This window comes from Corvus hawaiiensis, chromosome 10, assembly GCF_020740725.1.
Source record: "Corvus hawaiiensis isolate bCorHaw1 chromosome 10, bCorHaw1.pri.cur, whole genome shotgun sequence".
NCBI classification, from domain to species: domain Eukaryota; kingdom Metazoa; phylum Chordata; class Aves; order Passeriformes; family Corvidae; genus Corvus; species Corvus hawaiiensis.
Genome location: NC_063222.1, coordinates 13,115,957 through 13,134,712, shown reverse-complemented (window position 1 = coordinate 13,134,712; position 18,756 = coordinate 13,115,957). Strand labels below are relative to the sequence as shown.

Sequence of the window (18,756 nt, the reverse complement as noted above, 5' to 3'; positions counted from 1 at the left end):
CCTTTCAAAGACTAATGTTTTCTATTTTGTTGTTTTCTCCTGAAGAACTTGCTGCAGCAGGTTGCTTCCAAGGACTTGTTAACAAACATCCAGCAGCTCTTGGTTGTGACACCTCCTATCCTGAGCTCAGGAATGTTCATCATGGTGGTGCGCATGTTCTCCCTGATGTGCTCCAACTGCCCCACACTTGCAGTCCAGCTTATGAAGCAAAGTAAGTTCTTATTCTTCCATGTTCTAGGGGGCCTGTTCATGTTAATACCTACAGTCATTATGGACCTCTGTGCGCTTGATTATATAAAGATTCTGTTCTTTTAATTTTTCTTACTGTGTTTCCCTTGGGATAAAAAGGTTAGTTAAAATGTTGAAAACTTTTATCCAGAGGGGTTTTTATCACTTTTCCTAGTTCTAGCTGTTGTCACTGCAGTGCTCACCTAGTTTTAAGTCTGTATTAGCTGCACAAACTGTTCTTATTCCAGCCTGAGTTGAATAATTCTTTTCTTAGTTTTTACCGTGTGGGGGAACCATGTGCTTTAAATACTTCTTCTAGGGGAAAACATTAACAAAAGTAACTGTTGTATAACTGTCTTAGTTGTCACTTGTTTTCTTTGCTCCATTTCATAAATTTTGACTTACCACTTCAACTGCCCTGTACCTTTCCCTGTTTTCTTCTATGTCTTGTATATTGAGTGGCATTTTTCCCCTAATTGTCCCTTAAAGGAAAAACCACAAACCCAAAAAAGCCACAAACCCCAGACCTGAGAACAAACACATTTCTTAGTGTTCAAAGAAACACTTTTGTCCTACTGTCACACTGTGTTTGCTTTGGGCAGTAACTATCTCTGCTGTGTAGTGTCCAACAGAAAATGAAATCCATGTCTGATACAGGCAGTCTCATGAATAATAATTTTTATAGATATTGCAGAAACGCTTCACTTCCTCCTTTGTGGAGCCTCAAATGGGAGTTGTCAAGAACAAATTGACCTTGTTCCACGAAGTCCTCAAGAACTTTATGAACTTACTTCTCTTATCTGGTAAGTCTTGCAGTCCTAGGTTTTGGGTCTGGTTGGTATGTTAAAATCCTGAACTTCACTAAAATAAGGCAAACAGTTTTCAGCTTAGATGGACTTGATCGTATACTTCTAGTAAAATATTGTTTTAATGTCCTTTACAGTGAACTGATGCCTTGCCTGCCAAAAGAGGGAATCTTTGCTGTTGATACTATGCTAAAGAAAGGAAATGCACAAAATACAGATGGTGCAATATGGCAATGGCGAGATGACAGGGGTCTCTGGCATCCATATAACAGGATTGATAGTCGAATAATAGAGGTAGTAATTCCACACATTTGTGTGATGATGCTTTTCAAATCTGCGTGCGGTTGTATAAGGAATTGAGTGCTTTCTCTGTCTTTGAAAATACCACTCTTGATCTTTCTGAGTAAGAAACACAAGTTTCCTCAAATGTCCTCCTGTAATATTGCATTATTTTGGTGCTCAGCCACACCAAATCACTTAATCACTGTTCTTACTGTATTTCTGCCATTGTTTTCCTACTGTGTTACCCCTCTTCTTACCTTTCATACAGCTTTCTGTTTGTTAGGGATTTCTTAACTTTAAACTCTTTCTTGGTTTTAGGCAGCTCATCAGGTTGGTGAGGATGAGATAAGCCTGTCTACACTTGGGCGTGTCTATACTATTGATTTTAACTCTATGCAGCAAATAAATGAGGATACTGGAACAGCCCGTGCCATTCAGCGAAAACCAAACCCTTTAGCCAATACAAACACTAGTAAGTACAGCTCAGGAAACAGCGGGGCTCTCTAGCTGTGGCTGATTTATTCTGGGTTGTGCAGCAGTTTACTGCTTAACTAATACATTTCTTATGGCTTCTTTGGAACTTCAGACTATTCTGATTTACATGAATGAAGAAAGCTTCATAACAAAACTCGTACTGTTGACATGTGTGCTTTTTAACATATAAACTCCTCCTGGCAGCTGAAAATGTATGGAATTGGGAGGGAGCTGGGTGTGTTCCTGGCTTGGGATTTCTGAAACAGTTCTATTGATACATCTCTTTTATTTAATGAAGACTCTGTGAGGGCTTCATAATATTATACAGAAATACATAAGAAAACTGAAGAAAAAAGGATTGAACTCCTGAAAAGAGGAAGTTTTGTACCTGCTTACTCACTTCGATTTCTGGTTCTTGAATTTTATCTTTTCCATTCAAGAGCTGAATTAAATCAGTTTTAACAAAAGTAGTCATCGGAGCAGAGATGCAAAGATCTGTACAGTGATGCGTTGCGCACTTTCTCACAGGTGGACATTCGGAATTGAAGAAGGATGATGCTCGAGCACAGTTAATGAAAGAGGACCCAGAACTGGCAAAATCCTTTATCAAAACATTGTTTGGTGTTCTTTATGAAGTATATAGTTCTTCAGCTGGACCTGCTGTTAGACACAAGTGCCTTAGAGCAATTCTTAGGATAATTTATTTTGCTGATGCTGAACTTCTGAAGGATGTGCTGAAAAACCATGCTGTTTCAAGGTGGGTTCATTAACTGCTGCAAATGAAATTAATTTTGAGCTTACAGCTCAAATTTGTGGTTACTTTTTTTGAATCATCTTTTTAAGGGGAAAATTATACTTTTAAAGTCTCGTTCATTTTCCAAAAGCTGAGGCTGCCAGCTCTGCAGGGATTTTTTTTGTATCATAGATTTTGCAGTAGTTGCCAGCGCTAGACATTCCTACTAGAAACTTAGGTGGCGTCTGGCTGTGTGTACTAGGAGTGTCTAATATTACTCTTTATTGGTTTTTGATTTCTAAAACTTGCCTATGAACTTCTCTGAGGGCAGGATAACTTTTGAGGTAATACAATGTGAGCAATAACAGACACTCATAGCATTCAACTGCTAGGTTTTATTCCTGAAACCTCTCCTACATGTTACACATAAAGTTGGGGATCTGAGGATGCAGCTGGAAAATAAACTAAATTGTTTTTCAAAGACAGTACCAAGTTCTACAAACAACACTGTTGTTTATAAGAGACTCCTTTATGCCATGTTAAAACTTGGTAAAAGTGATATAGGTGGGAATAGAACTGTTTCAGTCCTTTTATTGATAGCTTTGATAAAAGCACTATAAAATTTGTTTTCAGTCTCCAGTGCTGTGTATGCAAGATGAACTGACTTGATTTAAAAAGAAAAACTCAGCCAAAAAAAAGACAAAGCTAATTCTAATAAATTATCTGTTTTAGTCATATTGCCTCCATGCTGTCGAGTCAAGACCTTAAGATAGTAGTTGGAGCCCTGCAGATGGCAGAGATTTTAATGCAAAAGTTACCTGACATTTTTAGTGTTTACTTCAGAAGAGAAGGTAAATTGTGGTTTGTTTTTTTTTTTCCCTCTTCACCTCTTTTTGTAGTATTTTAAAAATGTGTTTGTGGAGAATCTGAGTCCTTTACCCCCTCTCTCCACTCTCCCCAAGTTGTAAAAATTGAATATTGTTCTTGAATAATAAAGGTGAATCTGTGAAAGCTGCCCTCATATTACATGGGAGGAGCTGACCCAGACTCTGGAGGAGACAAGCTTGTGTTTTTAGAATCCGAAACAAGTTTGTACAGGCTCACTAGATACTAGTGAACTGACTTAGGCTGAAGATGGCTCACTGAAATTACATGGGAAGTCTTACTGGAGAAAACTGATTAATCTTTGGCAGGAAGTCCTTGTGTTAGTCGTTGTGCTTGGGGTTTCTTCAGCTGCTGTTCATACTGCTCTAATTTTTTATTTTTAAACTATGTAGGTTAAGTTTTTGAAGAAAAGATTGGAGTGCTTTTAAAGCTTAGTGTTGATTGGTGGGGTGAGCAAATACTGCCATAGTCAAAGCAGAGGTTCAAATAACACTCAGTTCTACATTTTCAAACACCCTTGTGGCTGCCACCACATCTCTACCACCCCCTTCGCTCCCCCTACCCCAGACCAACCCACCAAACAAAGATTTCTTCTTTCTCAAAGGGGTGATGCACCAAGTGAAAAACTTGGCAGAGTCTGAGGCTTTGCTAACAAGCCCACCAAAAGTATGCACTAATGGATCAGGAACGCTGGGTACCACTACGACAATAAGTACTGGGACAGCCACTGCTGCCAGCAATGCAGCTGCAGATTTGGGCTCTCCCAGCTTACAGCACAGCCGGGAGGATTCCTTGGATCTGAGCCCACAGGGGTAAGTGCACTTTCTGGAAAGTAATCTGTTTGCTCTGGCTTTGGTGCTTTCTTTTGGGGTTTTGTTATCTTGTTTTTCAAAAAAAGCCTAGAGTGACATGGGCTGCCCACATTATCATCTGCATTTTGTTGTGGTATTTTCCTCTAAAGAACTAAATTGGAGTGGTGTTGAATTTTTCAATGGGTAGTTTTGATTCATTTTATATTAAATGTTTAAAAGAGAAAACAACGAAATAGTGACCTGATAGTTATATCATAATGATATTAATTTTCTGTTTTGGGAGAATGCCAAGAGCAACAGCTCGTAGTCTCATCTAACTGCTGAGGACAGTGATTCTTTCAGAGCTATGGTACATGATTCCTTTCTGCTGGAGACTGGAGAAGAAAGAAATTATCCTTAATTTTTGTTGGAAGGCAATAATTTTGTACACTCGTAGAATTAAAATACAGTGTAGGAATAAATTACTAGTTTGTTTTTATTTTAAAGGTCAAATATTGGTCATTTTAAACAAGAATAGAAATATGTGAACTTGTGAAGTGTGGTGATTGACGAGTAGAAATGCCACAAATTGTTGAAGTGTTTTCTGGGCTTTTGTAGGGGAGGTGTGTTAAATATCCAATATTGATTGGTGTTTGTTTATTCAGTAGCCATTAGTGGAATTTTTCTTTTCTAAGTGTATTCAAATAAATGAACAAACACATGGATACACAAAGTATGAAAATTATGAGAAACCTCTGTTTAGTGTCACTTCTGGCTGTATTTGGCTGCTCATAATAGAACAATGACAATCAGCAAAACCCCTTCTTTCTGGATTGAGTTTGTCCTGTCAATTATAGAGTTGAGGCCCCTGCTCCTAAAGCAAGGAATGTCCTTATTATGGGATGGAACCTGTTCTTCAATTCTCAAGGAAGTAGTTGGCCAGGTGCATCTTAAACTGAGGGATGGGTGTGTGCATGAATATGTTCATGGGTGGAAATAAGTTACATTTATTTTTAACAGACGACTGAGTGATGTTCTAAAGAGAAAAAGACTGCCAAAACGAGGGCCAAGGAGACCAAAATATTCCCCTCCAAGAGATGATGACAAAGTAGACAATCAAGGTAAATAATTCTTAAAGTATGATACTTTCAACTCCTTTTTAAAGTAAGCTTATAACCTGCAGAAAGAGCTAGCTGTAATAAACCTGTTGATTCTCTTAAATTTTCTCTTTACTTCTTCCAGCTAAAAGCCCTACAACTACTCAGTCTCCTAAATCTTCTTTCTTGGCAAGTTTAAATCCTAAGACATGGGGAAGATTAAGCACACAATCCAACAGTAATAATATCGAACCAGCACGAACAGCAGGAGTAAGTGGTCTTGCAAGGGCTGCTTCCAAGGATACCATTTCCAATAACAGGTACACACAAAAAAATTGCAATACTTGTAACATGATGTCAGCTATGATCAGGTGATTAAGTAGCACCTACAAAGAAGTTGGAGGTTAACCACAGTTAAAATAATTCTGGAAAAAGAATGAAGAAATTAAGGTAGAGAAAATAACATCTGGATAGTTTAAAGTTGCATGGTGGGGAAAAATCGGAGAACTGAGAAAAACAATGCAAGAATTGATCTGTAGAGAAAAGAGCTTGACTATGTTGGAATAAAAGCAAAGGGGTTTCTGCGACTGCTGTTTAACATGGAGTAAATTATACTCAGGCTATATTTACTTGTAATATTTGATGTATGCAAATGCTAAGTGTGGCTAAATGTCTTTTGTGTGCTTCTTTACAGAGAAAAAATTAAGGGCTGGATTAAGGAGCAAGCCCATAAATTTGTAGAACATTACTTTAGTTCTGAAAACATGGACGGAAGCAATCCTGCACTAAATGTATTACAGAGACTTTGCACTGCAACTGAACAACTCAACCTCCAGGTTAGAAGTGGCAAACTTACTTGGGGGGGGAGGGTGGGGAGTAATTTCTTGCCTTGCCTTGCCTTATGAGTCATTATGACTTGAAGTAATTTTTTAGAATGAGTGTGTAAGCTCTGACGCACACCACTTAGGATAAAAGACCAGTCCTAGCAATGTGTCATTTGCATAGTATTTTATTTCACATTCAAAAGTTCTACAGTTAGTGTTAGGGATTGACTTTATTCTTAAAGAGCAATACAGTTTGTAGTAAGAACTTTGGGACTGGGGGAAGAAGGAGAGGGAAGCAGCATTTTGTTAAAATGATAGAAGAAATACAGGTTAGGGTGAATGTGGTAGCATGTCAAGAACTCCAGCCTTGCTTTTCAGACAGTTGTGGTCCTTTTAGGTGATCTAAACATGTAACTTCTGAAGTATCACAAGAGCTGAGCTGTGTTCTGTGCTTTGATCTAAGCAATCATTAAAAGACGAAACTTTTCCTCCTCTCTCTCCCACACGAATGTCACGTAAAACATATACCCATCTGAGTTGTTGGGGTTTTGTTTGGTTGTTTTAAACAGAAAGCATCCTTACTTGGAGCTTATCTTTACCTTGCATGAGACAGAAATGGGACCTTGCATTTCTCGCAAAATAGAGAATGTAGATGTTGCCTGTAATGTCTCCCCTTGAACAGAGAAGTGCTTATCCTCAGGTTATTTGCCTTGCGTTGCTGCTTGTGTTGAGTTACTATACATTCCAGACTTCCCTTTTTTTCCTCTCCCTTTAGAGCTGTTACATGCAGTAGAAGGAAAAATACAATTTCTTAAGCCCTTAATACCTAGGTAGTAAAACACTCTCTTCATGATTTTCAGGTGGATGGTGGAACAGAGTGCCTTGTAGAAATCCGTAGCATTGTCTCGGAATCTGACGTCTCCTCATTTGAAATCCAGCATAGTGGGTTTGTTAAACAACTGCTGCTTTACTTGACATCTAAAAGTGAAAAAGATGCTGTTAGCAGGGATATCAGATTGAAAAGATTTCTTCATGTATTTTTTTCCTCTCCAGTAAGTTTTCTTGTTTATTTTTTTTGGCATTCTTAGTTGTCTTTCTCTCAAATTTTCTTTCTCAAAAAGTCATCTGAGAAGTTCTGTGTTGACCTTACCTTACAGGTGGAATACAGAAAGAATGTTTTGTTTATATCTAAGTTGTATAGCTGCAACTTTCACATTGTTCAATGTCTTTATAGGTCATGAACTTTTTTGAATACCTTGTAATTACAGATAGTTCCACACAGCAGTGGAAAAAATGCCAAGATGGCCAATTATCTGAGTCTTGAACAACTTAGAAGTTGTTTCTGTCTTTCAAGAAGCTGATATGGAAAGAGTTTGGATAGTAATATTATCACTTAAAGAAAGAAATGTGAAGTGGAAGAGAGGAAGGCAGATAACTAAAACTTCCAAAAAGCTTATTGCTCATGGTTAAAGGCGAATGCTTAAAATCGGGCTATTCAGTTGAAACCACGAGAGAAAAGTACATTCTTTGAAACAAGTCTTTCGTAAACTTGTGTCATTTAGTCATCGTGATACTGCTGCTGCTTTCAGTGAGAGTAGTGATTCTTAATTTATGGTATAAATTGTTTAGGATGGTTTAATTCAAGCAGGTAACTAAAAGACTGGACTGTATTTCAGCTTCCTGGAGAGGAGCCCCTTGGAAGATTAGAGCCATTAGAAAATGCACCTTTGTTGGCATTAGTCCATAAAATGAACAACTGCCTCAGTCAGATGGAACAGTTTCCTGTTAAAGTGCATGACTTCCCTAGTGGAAATGGAACAGGGAGCAGGTAAGGATTAATGCTCAGGTAACAGTTTTGTTGGAAGCTTTTGTTTTCCAAAACTTGTTTCAAACAACAGTAAAAGGACAAGTACCAGTAGAAATACAATTACAAGAGGAGGTAATGGAAACTTCTGACCCTGTTAAACACAAAAGCAATGACACAGTTGTTTTTGTTTTTTTTTTTTTTTTTCCAGTGGAAGATGGAATATTTTACCAAATGTTTACTTACCATCTTGAAACTTGTCTCACTTAAATTGGGGGTGATAGAGTAACTTTAAATGCAATCTCTAAATTTATCCTTTAAAAATCCAAATGTCTTCCTTGTCCCCATGTAACAAACACTGGAAACAAACAATCTATTTATTGCTTAGACACTGATGTTTTTTAGCAGAGTAATAAATTGCAGAGAGTGTGCTACAGTGCTAAACTTTGTTATTCATATAGGTTCTGTTCTCTAGGATGATAGTGGATTAAGTGATAAGTCTTGCCTGTCAGTAGAGTTTAAAATAGCTGTAGACCTGCCCTGAGTCTTATGATACAGAATACATTTGGAATCCAGCTTGTTAGTTGTGTTTTAAGTAACAGATCTGAGTAACTAAAGACCTGTTCTACAATTTCTTTTCTATGCTTCAGTAAATCAACACTAGATTTCACATATTATATAACAGTAAGCCTGTTTCAGTAGAGGTTGTGTATAAGTTTTGAAAGTATTTCTGGTGCTGGCTAAAAGCTCTGCAGGAGAGGAGGAGCATTGAAAATGAATTTTCGAAACCTCTTCTTTAGAAAAGTTAGAAATACCAAAGGTCTTCTGTGTCTCAGGTAGTAAGGTAGTGTGGAGAATCTTTTTGTCATTAATGGTGACACAACATCCATTATATTAGGTGTTTTGGAGCCTCACACTACAGCATTAACCTAACATTAAAATTCAGTACTTGTGTTTTGTGAAGCTTAAAATCAATGGGAATTAATGCAGTACACTGATTTCTTATTAGAAGAAATTAGTGTCTCTATACTGGCTTTCAAATAGTATGTGCTCTGTAATGTGAGAATGCTTCCTTATACACATTATTTTTGTAAAACGTGGGCTAACTACCAAAATTAAAAAGCTGCTAATTACAGAAGCAAAATGTTGCTGTTCTTTTTGATAGAAAATGAAACACAGGAAGCCAGACTGCTGTAGCATTGTTTGACTGCTGGTTTTAATGTGGATTATGTCAGTGAGGATTTTGAGGCATTAAGTTTTTTTTGCTTTTACTAGCACCTGTATAGAAGCAGAAGAAATAAGAGGCTTGTTGTATAAAACCAGCTAGCTTTGAGTATGGATAGTTTGGTGAGGTGGAACGTGTATATAAACTATCCTTGGCAAGAAAAAAACAGAGGAGCTTTCAGGATTTCTCTTCAGGTCTTTATTGAAAAAAAACCATATAAATGAGTACTTGCGTTTTCCATACCCATTTCTGATCCATGTTTCACTGCATGTAAACACAGCTCTAAATCTCCTGTGCCATCAGCTGACCAACTTCAGATTTCAAAGATGGTCAGTATAGGTCATATTGTAGTCAGACCTGAGGCTGGACTTTCTCTCAATTCGTGTAGCTTCCAGATTTTGTCCAAGTTGGATTCTGGTGTTCTTGTAAAAGAAAACTTTTAATTCTATTTATCCAAACCATTGTAGCTTAGTTTTAGAGAAATAGTCTGACAAATAATTCTCTGAACAAGTAAAATTGTAAATGCATGTATAAGCCTCTTTTAATGCATTTTTAATGCAATTATGGTTATTAGATTCTTTGTGTAGCAACTTTTTTCACAAATTATTTTGAGTTTTTCTCTTAACAGAGGATCGCAAGCTTTAAAATTCTTCAATACACATCAATTAAAATGCCAACTGCAAAGACATCCAGACTGTGCTAATGTGAAACAGTGGAAAGGTGGCCCTGTGAAGATTGATCCTCTGGCTTTGGTACAAGCCATTGAAAGATACCTTGTAGTTAGAGGTATTTATATATTATAGTGTCATTTGTGTTTTCCTTTTTGGAATAGTTCCTCCTGACAGTGTAGAGTCTGTAAAAACCTGTGAGGATTATGCTGAAGACAAATGGAAGGTACCTATAAATAAATCTTGCTCACAGGGGAGACTAAAGCTATAGAGAATCTTCTGTTTCTGGGACAAACTTCTTCCTGTTGTAAACAGTTCAGTCAAAATACTAACAAGTATAATCTACTTTACTGTCATACTGGCTGTACAAAACTATACTTGGCAGTTTTGATGCTGGGTGTTGTTACTGAAATTTGTTCTTGCAGTTCTGAATCTTACTGTTTTTAACTGATGCATTTTGGAACTGTTTTAAAGTTCTAGACATAATAACATTCAGAGTACCAAAGCATTGTTACATTTCATGAAGAAAAGCAAATGAGGATGTCTTTCTTTTCTCTTGTCTCAGGCTATGGAAGAGTTAGAGAAGATGATGAAGATAGTGATGATGATGGGTCAGATGAAGAAATAGATGAATCTTTGGTAAGCTTTTGCTCTGGGAGTAAGGGGAGGGCACAGTGTGGGGAGGGGCCTAAAGAAAAGCTATGCAACAAGTTTCCTAACTTGTATGGGTTTTGGTTTTTTGTTCAGGCTGCTCAATTCTTAAATTCAGGGAATGTGAGACATAGATTGCAGTTTTACATTGGAGATCACTTGCTACCATACAATATGACTGTATATCAAGCAGTCAGGCAGTACAGTTTGCAAGCTGAGGAAGAGAGGGAATCTACAGATGATGAAAGCAACCCATTGGGAAGAGCTGGGATTTGGACAAAAACACACACCATTTGGTAAGTTGCCTAGAGAAATCCAGGAATAACTTCTCCAGTTTCCTAAATGTATATGCATCAAGAAATTGGGAATATCGCTCTGTTTTCTCTTTTTTTTTCCCTTTGAAAACTGGAGCTTTGAATTTCCAAACTTAGTAAGAATTCATTGCTGGCTCCTGGTGTTCTTTCTAGCTCATGAGTAAAGCTGGTGAACAAGAAATGGGAAATTTTAAGTGACACCTGCTAGAAACCATTCTTAGTGTTAGGTAACTAACCACAAACAGTAGAGAATGTGCAGTATGCAAGTAATGGTCAACTTCATACTGATTTTCCCAGTTGATTGCTGTGAAGGTGAATGTATTCTCTGGCCATACTTTGCAAGAAGCATTGACACACGACCATGCTGAACATCTTAATGTTCAGCAGTCTCTTTCTTTTTAACATTTAAATGTAAAGAAAAAAGCACACAAATAAAACCCCACAAAACAACAACCAAAAAACCCCCAAACTTAACCTAACCCTAACTAATGTCAATCATTTTGGGGTTTTGTTTATACATTCGCCTTCTCTCCTTCCAGTTTATGGAGCAGAAGGGTCTCCATTTTTTTCTCCCCTGTGAAATACTTTGCCTCGGAGGCTGGATCATATCCCAGTGCAGTGTTCTTGTCTCTCTGCTTTTAACTGTCATTCAAGTAAAGTTCTAACTAACTAACACCTTTAAAAGTGCTTTTGTTTCCCTGCAAGGTAGCATTTAAAAGCATACTTTTAACTTTCGGTTACTTTTTAGGTACAAACCTGTGCGAGAGGATGAAGATGGTAATAAGGACTGTGTTGGTGGTAAAAGAGGAAGAGCACAAACTGCTCCCACAAAAACCTCCCCTCGAAATTCTAAAAAACATGATGAATTGTGGCATGGTGAGTGTAATACCTTGCTATATGCTAGATGTCCTCTCAGTCCTTTCAGAACTTTCACAATGTTTACAAACATTATAGTGTTTCTTTTAAAGCAGATGCAGTATAGAAATAGTAAGTATATTAATCTGCATATTAAAACTAAAAGTAAGATATTTACTGAGTTGTTTAACTAAACTGTTGTTGTTAGGTGAATGCCATGACTAATACTACCTAGGCTCCTAATAATTAAATCTTGGGAAAACTTCAATTGGATTGTTTTGCTAACATGTTGTTTTTTCCTGCTAGATGGTGTATGCCCTTCGGTATTAAATCCTCTGGAAATTTACCTCATATCTACTCCACCTGAAAATATAACATTTGAAGACCCCTCACTAGATGTTATTCTTCTTTTGAGAGTTTTACACGCTATCAGTCGATACTGGTATTACTTGTATGATGTGAGTAGAGCACTTTTAAAATCACTTTGATACTTGGTTCAGGACAGAACCATTAACCTTTCCCCCCACCTGCTCCCCCTCAAGAAGACAGAATGATGCAAATACTACCATCTTCCCCTACATGTTTCTCTTAACTCCTGATAAGATGAAGGCTGTAAATTCTTAGTCAGTCATATTTTCTCTATAGTGTGTTGAACACAATTCCCATGCTTTGTCCTTCCTGAAGTTGAAAGACCACCATTATTCCTTAAAAGAAAATTAGTAGTAAAAATCTACTCAGTCCTTCTTTCATGTCTTAGACGCTGGATGAACAAAACAGCAATGAAAGTTTTTTTACTTTCCATGATAAGCAAATTAGAAGCATTAAAAATCTTTTTTAACAAAGACTTGTTATTTCTTTCAGCATTTCTCTAACTAGAAATACATTGCTTTTATTAAACACAGAATGCAGTCTGCAAGGAGATAATTCCAACCTCAGAGTTTATCAACAGTAAACTGACAGCAAAAGCAAACAGGCAGCTTCAGGACCCTTTGGTAATTATGACAGGAAACATCCCGACTTGGCTGACAGAACTTGGAAAAACATGGTATGAGTGATTTGCTGTCTACTGTCTGTAATTGCAGTTCAGTAGGAATCTTGGCTGGGCATCACAGTGCATCATACCTTACAGGACTCCTGAGAGTGCAAAATGTAGTCACAGAAGTCTTGCCAAGTTACATAGTGACACTTGGATGGATGCTTACACCTATATTGCATAGTTTAAATCACGTTCATTTTGATTATTCAGGTGATGTTTTTTCTCCTGTTAAACTGCTTAATGACATTCTTACCATATCACTGTAATTATCTTGGCATATTCAGCATGGTACAAAGGAAAATATGTTTATTGTTGCTGATAAAAGAATATAAATAATTTTTATAAAGCTATATACATAGTACTTGGTAGTATCTTGATGCAGAGTACCAGCTGTAAAGCTCTTCCACTTGAAAGAATGAGAAATCAGAGTTGACATTCTTGGATTTTTCAAACATGTTAATTGCAGTAGTACTGATGACAACTTACTGTGGAAGTAGTCTAGAGAAACTCTTTGGCTTCATTTTAAAAATAAGATTTCTAACTTCCTTCATAAGCATTCCAGATAACAGATGATGAGCACGAACATATATTAAAGAATTGTAGCAGTATTTGTTCAATAAAACTGCCTTTTCACTTAATGCCAATGGAGGACCACGCTGTTAACATACACATGCCTTTGAGAATAGTGGAAGTGATTACTTAAAGTAAGAAGATTCTCTGGTAGTCTTTCACAGATTATTTAAAGTATTTTTTGCAAATGGTGGAAGGTAGAATAGTGGTGCTGCTCTAGGCAGGTTGTCATGTCTTCCTGCTGCCCAATATGGGAGCTTGAGCTTAAGTCTTTGATCTGTTAGATTTATTAATTGTAGAACAGTAGTGAACAAGGAATCTTAGTTTCTGATGTAAACTTTGCACAATCAAGGCATTCAAGTATTTTGAGTTACTTTTCAAGAGGAGTTAAAAGTTTCTGGAATTTTTTGTCTCCTTCATATATTGCATTTCTCTAGACTCTTGCTCCTAAGCATTGTAACTAAAGTAAAGTGTGTTCTGGAGGGCTTCTTTGGAGGGGTAATAAAGCACTAATTTCAGACATACTACATTTTTATCATGTTTTAAACTAAATGATAGTCAAAGATGCTGCTTGGAACTCAACTGACTAATCCAATACTCTTTGCAGCCCATTTTTCTTTCCATTTGATACCCGCCAAATGCTGTTTTATGTGACAGCCTTTGACCGCGATCGAGCCATGCAAAGACTACTGGATACTAATCCAGAAATCAATCAGTCGGATTCTCAGGATAGCAGAGTGGCACCGCGACTGGACAGGAAAAAAGTAAGTACATCTTGTTTAAAATGGAATGAAGGATCTATTTATTTTTATATTGTCTTTAAGAATATCATTGTGAGCAAGACTTAGCTGTAAAACTTCAGAGTTCCGTGGTATAGCGAAGAACGGAGGTGGGTTTAGTTCCTGCAATCCCCCAGCAGAAGGCGCGGTGTCTTCTCCGTGCCGGCCGCATGAGGGCAGGAGGGGCACCCTCGGCCTGCCTGCGCCTCAGCGGGGCCCTAATGTAATTCCTGAAGCTAAACTCCAGTAGTGAACGCAGAGTTTTAGGTAACATTAGTAATATTTCCACACACTGGCTTGTAGATCTGTTTTGCTTGATTCTCAGAAGAATTTACAGGATTTAGACCCTTAATAAACAAAAATACTGTCCTAGTATTTTGGGAAGGTAAATCACCTGTCACAACATAATAAAACTAAATTGTGACTGTGTTAAATTGGAGGGAGTCTTGGATGTCTGCCTTGAATCTGGAGATATATTATCTTAAAATAAGATCTGCTATATATGCTATATGATCTTGGATACCTGTGGGGAAAAAAGACAAGGAGACATGAGAACCAAATTGAAAAAGAATATAGCTTCCCACATGTAGGAATCCCAGTGCTTTTGGGCTTTTTTGGGTTTCAGCATCTTTATTCTACTTTCTTCTCTACATATTAGTTTGAGGTATACAACATCACATGATAATACTTCTTTGCTGTATCATAGCCCTATTGCCATATTCTTGGCAAAAATAGTACCTGTTAGTTACACTGATATAAATGTAAGGCATTTTTTCTCATTTTATATGGATTACGTTCATTCTAAATAGTTTTCATATAGAAGCAAGAACTGTAATGTCAAAGTATAAACTTAAAAATTGTTGAACTGTGGAACTATTGGCATGGGGTGGAAAAACATTCATAACTGATTTTTTTCCTGTTGTAACTGCCTTGGGAGCTGGGACTTAAAGCCATAATTTCACTACTTAAAACTTCTCTAATGTGTAGCGCACTGTGAACAGAGATGAGCTGTTGAAACAGGCAGAATCTGTGATGCAGGATCTAGGCAGTTCAAGAGCCATGTTGGAAATCCAGTATGAGAATGAAGTAAGTAATATCAATGCAGTCTAATTTAACCCCTTTTTACTGAAGATTAATACCAAACAGCTACAACTTTCATAAAATGGCTTGGTCAGACTGTGTCTTTCACATTGCTGGTGCTAAAGAATTTTATCCTTTCATTATCCCTAATCTGCTTGGTCGTGATTTTTAGTTGCTAGGAGATGCTCTTTCTGATCTAAATTTCATAATCAATCTTAGTCAGCAGAGCACATTTTTTTTCTAACTCTTAAGCAAACAGCTGTGTGTGTTTCCTCTAAAATATGATCATTAGGTGGTTAATACTTTTACTCCACTGTTATTTCCTCTGATACATGGTCTTTCCAGGCTGCCTCTGTCATGTTGTAAATGTTCCTGTAGTTAGGTTCTCTAGATGCTTTTTGCAGTGCAGTCTTCTTTATAGGAAATAATGTATTATATTTCTCAGACTAAGTAGAGATTTTTATATTCAAACTGACCTAATGGACTCACTTATTTACTTATTTATCGCATTCCCTCTCCTCTCCCCTCACCCTCTGTCCTCTGAAGGTTGGCACAGGCCTAGGCCCTACACTAGAGTTCTATGCACTTGTATCTCAGGAACTACAGAGAGCAGACTTAGGCCTTTGGAGGGGAGAAGAAGTGACTTTAGCCAATCCAAAAGGTAATTACTCTACTACCTAATCTATAAATATTGATTGATATGGAATTGATTCTAAGTTGACTTCAATTACGTAAAGAGCACCTCAGTTTGTGGTCAGATAATGTGCCTGCTGATAGTGTGTGATTATCTTCATGGGTTTTGTTGGGTTTCTGTGTGTGTTTGATATGGTTGGTGGTTTTTTTTCTGTAAGAAATTTAGGTTAAGATTATCTGAATGCCACTTGCATCTTGAAAGAAACTAGCAGTGTAAGTACTGAACTCTTCCTTTTTCTTTCTTTCTTCCTCAACAGGAAGCCAGGAAGGTACCAAGTACATTCATAACCTTCAAGGCCTTTTTGCACTTCCTTTTGGTAGAACAGCCAAGCCAGCTCACATTGCAAAAGTTAAAATGAAGTTCCGCTTTCTGGGAAAACTAATGGCCAAGGCAATCATGGACTTCAGACTGGTGAGAATAAAATAGAGAATCTTTTCTGAAGGGGTCAAATAAAAGCACTAGCTCTGTTGAGGGATAAAAGCATAAAAGTTAAACGGTATTACTTTCATCTCTAGAAGTAAGGGCAGTCTGGGGGAAGGCAGGGAAGAGAACAGGCATGCAGCTTAATTTTCGTGGGGGGAAAGGGTTGAAGATCTTTACAGTGGCTTTTGAGACTTTATTGTAGAAAGGAAAAGCCATTATCTGCTATGTGTTGCAATCTCTCTCCAGTCTTCTTTCAAGAATGTTTTGGGCTCATTTTAACTCTACTTGGTAGCTTGCTGATTGCTTTAATGTATATGCACTAGGCAGTCACTTGGGTTTTCTTGACTGTAAATTTCTGAGGCAAAACCACTCAGACATGGTGTTCTGGTGTGTGCCAGTAGTACGAGAGTATTGTAGATCTGGTCAAGAGATGACTTTTGGAAGACAGTTAATACTAAACAGTTCAATGCTTTGGTTTCCAGGTGGACCTTCCTCTTGGACTTCCTTTTTATAAATGGATGCTACGACAGGAAACTTCCTTGACTTCGCATGACTTGTTCAGTATTGATCCAGTAGTAGCCAAATCAATATATCACCTTGAAGATATTGTAAGACAAAAGAAAAGACTTGAACAGGATAAAACTCAGGTGGGAAAGTAACCCTAAGAATAGAAGAGTGCATCTTTACACGTTTGGATTTTATGAAGTAGCAGTAATTCAGAATGTATCGTAGGGCTTAATACTGATTGTAATATCAATAATTACTTTGTTCTCATACAAAGTAGTTTTAATGTTTATAGATCAGTGGCTAGTAATTTTAAAACAGTCTTTTTGTAAAGTCTAGCATGAGAAAGTCATTATGGGATTCTTCTGTGTGATTAAACACAGTCTAGAAATGTCTAAAACTGCCGGATGTTGGCCTAACTTGTTTTGGTTCACTTTAAAAATATTAACCAACTTAAATATCAGAGGAAAAAAAAAAAATCTGTCCTTGCTTCTTGAATAGTCAAAAGGTTTGGATTTTTTACTGGTTGGTTAGTCAAATTTTCAGATTTTCATTCAAGTGCTGTTTATGTAGGGGGGTTTTTTTCCCCTCTTCACTGAAGAGCTGTATGCAGAACTGATGCAAACTGTCACCATGCACGAGCATTCAGGTTCTTTCAGACATAACATTAATTTTTCAAGGATATCTGGTCTTAGCTGAAAATACCACAGTTCCTTTTGGCAGTAGTGATAAAAGTTCTTCGGCGCACATGCTTTTTTCTAGCATCCAATGTTAATAGATGGTAGGAAGTAATAACTTAATTTATACTCTTAATACATCTGCTTTGTTACTAGCGAAATTATTGCAAGCTTGTGGGTCTTTGTTCCTCTTTACCTTACTGTCTCACTCACTCTCCTTGGTCACTGCTTTTAATTTCCCAAGAGTTTGAAAAACCTGAAACCTGGTGGATGAAAGCTGAAAAATGTAAATATGCATGCCAAATATGAATGCCATTAACTGTCCTAAGGAAAAACCAGCCTCTGAGCCATAGCATATTTCACATTTCCTTTTCTTGCCAGTAGTATTTTCTAGATAGTTTGTCTTCTGGGATATTACAGAATTCCAAAACTGCTAGAAAAAAGTGTACTCCTGTGATCTTTCCAGGTTATCCATTAAGCTTGTTTATCTGTTTGTCTTGGTTTCCTGTTATGTATGAAAACTACAGAAGGAAAGCAAGGAGTTTTAATGTTTTTAACAACAGTTTTAACGGTAGTACTCTTACAGAAATGTCTGCTTAGTCAAAGCTGCTTTAGAAGTCATAACTTTTGGATAAGTTTATTTGAATTAACTGTTCTCATTGTTTTTCACTTCCAATTTTTTAGACCAAAGAAAGTCTACAGTATGCATTGGAGGCTCTGACTATGAATGGCTGCTCAGTGGAAGATCTAGGGCTGGACTTCACACTTCCTGGGTTTCCCAATATAGAGCTGAAAAAAGGGGGAAAAGATACACCGGTCACTATCCACAATTTAGAGGAGTATCTCAGAGTATGTAAAAGCAAACCTATCACTCAAATTCTTTGTCCTTCCTCCCAGGTAGTTTGTTTCCATATATATTTCAGTTCATTCTCATGAGATAGGCACAACAATAATTTTCCTACTTATCACTTCTCTTCTGTACTAGGTTATTATTACTACACTAAAACTGTTAGAATCTAATTGCACCTGACTTGAAAATTGTGTAGTATAAAAAAGTGTGGTTTGTGAGAAGTTTGGCTTTTTGGAGAAAAAGTGTTGTAAGTGGATTCATTTGAGCAGTGGAATTTCAGAATATTTTAACAAGTTTCCACATCTGGTTATGATGATGATTTTTTTTTATGAGTAGTGATTTAGCAAATTCTTTAGCAATAGTGATCTAGCATCTGCTACTCAGTGGCCTTTGAACTGCTGTAATAGTAGTGTAACTTCTTTGGGCTCAGACTTAGCAAAACATCAGCAGTTGTGAGTCAAAATTAGTGCAGTAGTTTTTTTTGTCCAAAAAACCAAAACCAAACC

At 37.2% G+C, this 18,756-nt stretch overlaps 1 protein-coding gene across 8 annotated transcripts in view; it reads left to right on the top strand.

The window, feature by feature from the left end:
• TRIP12 (thyroid hormone receptor interactor 12) overlaps positions 1 to 18,756 on the top strand; it is a 79,891-nt gene that overhangs the window by 55,180 nt on the left and 5,955 nt on the right. For 6 of the 8 annotated variants that reach the window (XM_048314751.1, XM_048314755.1, XM_048314750.1 and 3 more), the window contains 24 exons: positions 46 to 211; positions 914 to 1,031; positions 1,172 to 1,328; positions 1,635 to 1,788; positions 2,319 to 2,547; positions 3,256 to 3,374; positions 4,013 to 4,220; positions 5,220 to 5,320; positions 5,442 to 5,616; positions 5,991 to 6,132; positions 6,981 to 7,172; positions 7,797 to 7,948; positions 9,763 to 9,935; positions 10,383 to 10,456; positions 10,565 to 10,764; positions 11,531 to 11,658; positions 11,944 to 12,095; positions 12,540 to 12,682; positions 13,851 to 14,007; positions 15,010 to 15,108; positions 15,649 to 15,763; positions 16,053 to 16,207; positions 16,702 to 16,866; positions 18,085 to 18,249. In XM_048314751.1, the coding sequence (XP_048170708.1) occupies positions 46 to 211; positions 914 to 1,031; positions 1,172 to 1,328; positions 1,635 to 1,788; positions 2,319 to 2,547; positions 3,256 to 3,374; positions 4,013 to 4,220; positions 5,220 to 5,320; positions 5,442 to 5,616; positions 5,991 to 6,132; positions 6,981 to 7,172; positions 7,797 to 7,948; positions 9,763 to 9,935; positions 10,383 to 10,456; positions 10,565 to 10,764; positions 11,531 to 11,658; positions 11,944 to 12,095; positions 12,540 to 12,682; positions 13,851 to 14,007; positions 15,010 to 15,108; positions 15,649 to 15,763; positions 16,053 to 16,207; positions 16,702 to 16,866; positions 18,085 to 18,249 (3,639 nt within the window). The remainder of the gene's footprint in view (positions 1 to 45; positions 212 to 913; positions 1,032 to 1,171; positions 1,329 to 1,634; positions 1,789 to 2,318; positions 2,548 to 3,255; positions 3,375 to 4,012; positions 4,221 to 5,219; positions 5,321 to 5,441; positions 5,617 to 5,990; positions 6,133 to 6,980; positions 7,173 to 7,796; positions 7,949 to 9,762; positions 9,936 to 10,382; positions 10,457 to 10,564; positions 10,765 to 11,530; positions 11,659 to 11,943; positions 12,096 to 12,539; positions 12,683 to 13,850; positions 14,008 to 15,009; positions 15,109 to 15,648; positions 15,764 to 16,052; positions 16,208 to 16,701; positions 16,867 to 18,084; positions 18,250 to 18,756) is intronic. The other 2 variants (XM_048314754.1, XM_048314757.1) reach the window with 1 other exon arrangement.